This window comes from Chaetura pelagica, unplaced genomic scaffold, assembly GCF_000747805.2.
Source record: "Chaetura pelagica isolate M959 unplaced genomic scaffold, ChaPel_1.0 scaffold2220, whole genome shotgun sequence".
NCBI classification, from domain to species: domain Eukaryota; kingdom Metazoa; phylum Chordata; class Aves; order Apodiformes; family Apodidae; genus Chaetura; species Chaetura pelagica.
In genome coordinates this window covers 737-7,452 of record NW_009951701.1, presented here as the reverse complement: position 1 = coordinate 7,452, position 6,716 = coordinate 737, and the positions used below count along the sequence as shown (strand labels likewise).

General features: G+C 54.6%; 1 protein-coding gene across 1 annotated transcript; it reads left to right on the top strand.

The window, feature by feature from the left end:
• The first annotated feature begins 5,402 nt into the window (after positions 1 to 5,402).
• S1PR2 (sphingosine-1-phosphate receptor 2) lies at positions 5,403 to 6,455 on the top strand. Its single transcript, XM_010007707.1, has one exon. It carries the CDS (start codon positions 5,403 to 5,405, stop codon positions 6,453 to 6,455), a length of 1,053 nt encoding a protein of 350 aa, XP_010006009.1.
• Positions 6,456 to 6,716: the final 261 nt, after the last annotated feature.

Sequence of the window (6,716 nt, the reverse complement as noted above, 5' to 3'; positions counted from 1 at the left end):
CGTGTCACACGTGTCACCCCATGTCACACATGTTACCCCGTGTCACATGTGTCACACGTGTCACACCATGTCACACATGTCACCTCCATGTCACACATGTCACCCCGTGTCACACGTGTCACCCCATGTCACACATGTTACCCCGTGTCACATGTGTCACACGTGTCACACCATGTCACACATGTCACCTCCATGTCACACATGTCACCCCGTGTCACACGTGTCACCCCATGTCACACATGTTACCCCGTGTCACATGTGTCACACGTGTCACACCATGTCACACATGTCACCTCCATGTCACACATGTCACCCCGTGTCACACGTGTCACCCCATGTCACACATGTTACCCCGTGTCACATGTGTCACACGTGTCACACCATGTCACACATGTCACCTCCATGTCACACATGTCACCCCGTGTCACACGTGTCACCCCATGTCACACATGTTACCCCGTGTCACATGTGTCACACGTGTCACACCATGTCACACATGTCACCTCCATGTCACACATGTCACCCCGTGTCACACGTGTCACCCCATGTCACACATGTTACCCCGTGTCACATGTGTCACACGTGTCACACCATGTCACACATGTCACCTCCATGTCACACATGTCACCCCGTGTCACACGTGTCACCCCATGTCACACATGTTACCCCGTGTCACATGTGTCACACGTGTCACACCATGTCACACATGTCACCTCCATGTCACACATGTCACCCCGTGTCACACGTGTCACCCCATGTCACACATGTTACCCCGTGTCACATGTGTCACACGTGTCACACCATGTCACACATGTCACCTCCATGTCACACATGTCACCCCGTGTCACACGTGTCACCCCATGTCACACATGTTACCCCGTGTCACATGTGTCACACGTGTCACACCATGTCACACATGTCACCTCCATGTCACACATGTCACCCCGTGTCACACGTGTCACCCCATGTCACACATGTTACCCCGTGTCACATGTGTCACACGTGTCACACCATGTCACACATGTCACCTCCATGTCACACATGTCACCCCGTGTCACACGTGTCACCCCATGTCACACATGTTACCCCGTGTCACATGTGTCACACGTGTCACACCATGTCACACATGTCACCTCCATGTCACACATGTCACCCCGTGTCACACGTGTCACCCCATGTCACACATGTTACCCCGTGTCACATGTGTCACACGTGTCACACCATGTCACACATGTCACCTCCATGTCACACATGTCACCCCGTGTCACACGTGTCACCCCATGTCACACATGTTACCCCGTGTCACATGTGTCACACGTGTCACACCATGTCACACATGTCACCTCCATGTCACACATGTCACCCCGTGTCACACGTGTCACCCCATGTCACACATGTTACCCCGTGTCACATGTGTCACACGTGTCACACCATGTCACACATGTCACCTCCATGTCACACATGTCACCCCGTGTCACACGTGTCACCCCATGTCACACATGTTACCCCGTGTCACATGTGTCACACGTGTCACACCATGTCACACATGTCACCTCCATGTCACACATGTCACCCCGTGTCACACGTGTCACCCCATGTCACACATGTTACCCCGTGTCACATGTGTCACACGTGTCACACCATGTCACACATGTCACCTCCATGTCACACATGTCACCCCGTGTCACACGTGTCACCCCATGTCACACATGTTACCCCGTGTCACATGTGTCACACGTGTCACACCATGTCACACATGTCACCTCCATGTCACACATGTCACCCCGTGTCACACGTGTCACCCCATGTCACACATGTTACCCCGTGTCACATGTGTCACACGTGTCACACCATGTCACACATGTCACCTCCATGTCACACATGTCACCCCGTGTCACACGTGTCACCCCATGTCACACATGTTACCCCGTGTCACATGTGTCACACGTGTCACACCATGTCACACATGTCACCTCCATGTCACACATGTCACCCCGTGTCACACGTGTCACCCCATGTCACACATGTTACCCCGTGTCACATGTGTCACACGTGTCACACCATGTCACACATGTCACCTCCATGTCACACATGTCACCCCGTGTCACACGTGTCACCCCATGTCACACATGTTACCCCGTGTCACATGTGTCACACGTGTCACACCATGTCACACATGTCACCTCCATGTCACACATGTCACCCCGTGTCACACGTGTCACCCCATGTCACACATGTTACCCCGTGTCACATGTGTCACACGTGTCACACCATGTCACACATGTCACCTCCATGTCACACATGTCACCCCGTGTCACACGTGTCACCCCATGTCACACATGTTACCCCGTGTCACATGTGTCACACGTGTCACACCATGTCACACATGTCACCTCCATGTCACACATGTCACCCCGTGTCACACGTGTCACCCCATGTCACACATGTTACCCCGTGTCACATGTGTCACACGTGTCACACCATGTCACACATGTCACCTCCATGTCACACATGTCACCCCGTGTCACACGTGTCACCCCATGTCACACATGTTACCCCGTGTCACATGTGTCACACGTGTCACACCATGTCACACATGTCACCTCCATGTCACACATGTCACCCCGTGTCACACGTGTCACCCCATGTCACACATGTTACCCCGTGTCACATGTGTCACACGTGTCACACCATGTCACACATGTCACCTCCATGTCACACATGTCACCCCGTGTCACACGTGTCACCCCATGTCACACATGTTACCCCGTGTCACATGTGTCACACGTGTCACACCATGTCACACATGTCACCTCCATGTCACACATGTCACCCCGTGTCACACGTGTCACCCCATGTCACACATGTTACCCCGTGTCACATGTGTCACACGTGTCACACCATGTCACACATGTCACCTCCATGTCACACATGTCACCCCGTGTCACACGTGTCACCCCATGTCACACATGTTACCCCGTGTCACATGTGTCACACGTGTCACACCATGTCACACATGTCACCTCCATGTCACACATGTCACCCCGTGTCACACGTGTCACCCCATGTCACACATGTTACCCCGTGTCACATGTGTCACACGTGTCACACCATGTCACACATGTCACCTCCATGTCACACATGTCACCCCGTGTCACACGTGTCACCCCATGTCACACATGTTACCCCGTGTCACATGTGTCACACGTGTCACACCATGTCACACATGTCACCTCCATGTCACACATGTCACCCCGTGTCACACGTGTCACCCCATGTCACACATGTTACCCCGTGTCACATGTGTCACACGTGTCACACCATGTCACACATGTCACCTCCATGTCACACATGTCACCCCGTGTCACACGTGTCACCCCATGTCACACATGTTACCCCGTGTCACATGTGTCACACGTGTCACACCATGTCACACATGTCACCTCCATGTCACACATGTCACCCCGTGTCACACGTGTCACCCCATGTCACACATGTTACCCCGTGTCACATGTGTCACACGTGTCACACCATGTCACACATGTCACCTCCATGTCACACATGTCACCCCGTGTCACACGTGTCACCCCATGTCACACATGTTACCCCGTGTCACATGTGTCACACGTGTCACACCATGTCACACATGTCACCTCCATGTCACACATGTCACCCCGTGTCACACGTGTCACCCCATGTCACACATGTTACCCCGTGTCACATGTGTCACACGTGTCACACCATGTCACACATGTCACCTCCATGTCACACATGTCACCCCGTGTCACACGTGTCACCCCATGTCACACATGTTACCCCGTGTCACATGTGTCACACGTGTCACACCATGTCACACATGTCACCTCCATGTCACACATGTCACCCCGTGTCACACGTGTCACCCCATGTCACACATGTTACCCCGTGTCACATGTGTCACACGTGTCACACCATGTCACACATGTCACCTCCATGTCACACATGTCACCCCGTGTCACACGTGTCACCCCATGTCACACATGTTACCCCGTGTCACATGTGTCACACGTGTCACACCATGTCACACATGTCACCTCCATGTCACACATGTCACCCCGTGTCACACGTGTCACCCCATGTCACACATGTTACCCCGTGTCACATGTGTCACACGTGTCACACCATGTCACACATGTCACCTCCATGTCACACATGTCACCCCGTGTCACACGTGTCACCCCATGTCACACATGTTACCCCGTGTCACATGTGTCACACGTGTCACACCATGTCACACATGTCACCTCCATGTCACACATGTCACCCCGTGTCACACGTGTCACCCCATGTCACACATGTTACCCCGTGTCACATGTGTCACACGTGTCACACCATGTCACACATGTCACCTCCATGTCACACATGTCACCCCGTGTCACACGTGTCACCCCATGTCACACATGTTACCCCGTGTCACATGTGTCACACGTGTCACACCATGTCACACATGTCACCTCCATGTCACACATGTCACCCCGTGTCACACGTGTCACCCCATGTCACACATGTTACCCCGTGTCACATGTGTCACACGTGTCACACCATGTCACACATGTCACCTCCATGTCACACATGTCACCCCGTGTCACACGTGTCACCCCATGTCACACATGTTACCCCGTGTCACATGTGTCACACGTGTCACACCATGTCACACATGTCACCTCCATGTCACACATGTCACCCCGTGTCACACGTGTCACCCCATGTCACACATGTTACCCCGTGTCACATGTGTCACACGTGTCACACCATGTCACACATGTCACCTCCATGTCACACATGTCACCCCGTGTCACACGTGTCACCCCATGTCACACATGTTACCCCGTGTCACATGTGTCACACGTGTCACACCATGTCACACATGTCACCTCCATGTCACACATGTCACCCCGTGTCACACGTGTCACCCCATGTCACACATGTTACCCCGTGTCACATGTGTCACACGTGTCACACCATGTCACACATGTCACCTCCATGTCACACATGTCACCCCGTGTCACACGTGTCACCCCATGTCACACATGTTACCCCGTGTCACATGTGTCACACGTGTCACACCATGTCACACATGTCACCTCCATGTCACACATGTCACCCCGTGTCACACGTGTCACCCCATGTCACACATGTTACCCCGTGTCACATGTGTCACACGTGTCACACCATGTCACACATGTCACCTCCATGTCACACATGTCACCCCGTGTCACACGTGTCACCCCATGTCACACATGTTACCCCGTGTCACATGTGTCACACGTGTCACACCATGTCACACATGTCACCTCCATGTCACACATCCACCCCTGACCCCCCCCCCGCCCCTCGCGCCGCCGCCGGCGCCGCCGGGAACCATGGGCAGCATCTACAAGGAATATTTCAACACGGAGAAGATCAGGGAACACTACAACTACACCAAAGAAGGCACGGAAAGTCCTCCCACCACCTCCCACAGGGTGGTCTCCATCCTCATCATCATCCTCTGCTGCTTCATCGTCTTGGAGAACCTCTTGGTCCTCATCTCCGTGTGTCGCAACAAGAAGTTCCACTCGGCCATGTACATTTTTATTGGCAATTTGGCCTTTTCGGACCTTCTGGCCGGGTTGGCCTTCATGGCCAACATCTTGTTGTCAGGTTCTACCACTTTTAACTTGACCCCAGTGCAATGGTTCGTCCGGGAGGGAACGGCTTTTGCTACGTTGGCAGCTTCGGTCTTCAGCTTGTTGGCCATCGCCATCGAACGCCACGTGGCCATCACCAAGGTCAAGGTCTACAGCAGTGACAAGAACTGCAGGATGGTCTTGTTGATCGGGGCCTGTTGGGTCATCGCCGCCGCCATCGGGAGCCTCCCCATCATGGGGTGGAACTGCATGAGCGACCTCCAGGATTGCTCCACCGTCCTCCCCCTCTACTCCAAACGTTACGTCCTCTTCGTCACCACCATCTTCACCCTCATCCTCTTGGCCATCGTGGGGCTCTACACCAGGATCTACTGCATCGTCCGCTCCAGCCACGCCGAAATTGCCACCACCCAAACCTTGGCCTTGCTCAAGACCGTCACCATCGTCTTGGGTGCCTTCATCTTCTGTTGGTTCCCTGCCTTCATCATCCTCCTGATGGACGCGTCGTGTCCAGTCCGGTCTTGTCGGATCCTCTACAAAGCCAACTACTTCTTTGCTTTTGCCACCCTCAACTCGGCGGCCAATCCCATCATCTACACCTTGAGGAGCAAGGACATGAGGAGGGAGTTTCTCCGGGTGCTTTGTTGTTGCGGGGCCGGACGGCGGGATCGACCCGCGGGACGTTGCGGGATCCCCCTTCGTACTTCCAGCTCCTTGGAGCGTTGCAGCCCCAAGTGTGAGCTCCCCACCTCCCCCATCACCCGGGATTGCACCACGTCTGTCTAGGAGGGGTGTCCCCCCCCGGGGGGGTCACCTCGAGCCCATCGTGGTCGCCACGTGGCCAACTGGTGGCCAAGGCGTGGGCGACTCGGCGGGCGACGCGTGGTTGCCCCATGGGCACCTCCGTGGTGACCCCATAGTCACCTCTAGGGTGACCCCATGGGCAGTTCCATGGTCAAGCCATGGTCAAGCCATGGTTGCCCCATGGGCACCTCCATGGTCGACCCATGGTCACTTCCATGGTCGCCCCATGGTCATCTCCATGGT

What these genes read in the sequence shown, in the direction of transcription:
- S1PR2 (XM_010007707.1), top strand. Translation starts at nt 5,403, where the DNA reads ATGGGCAGCATCTACAAGGAATATTTCAACACGGAGAAGATCAGGGAA.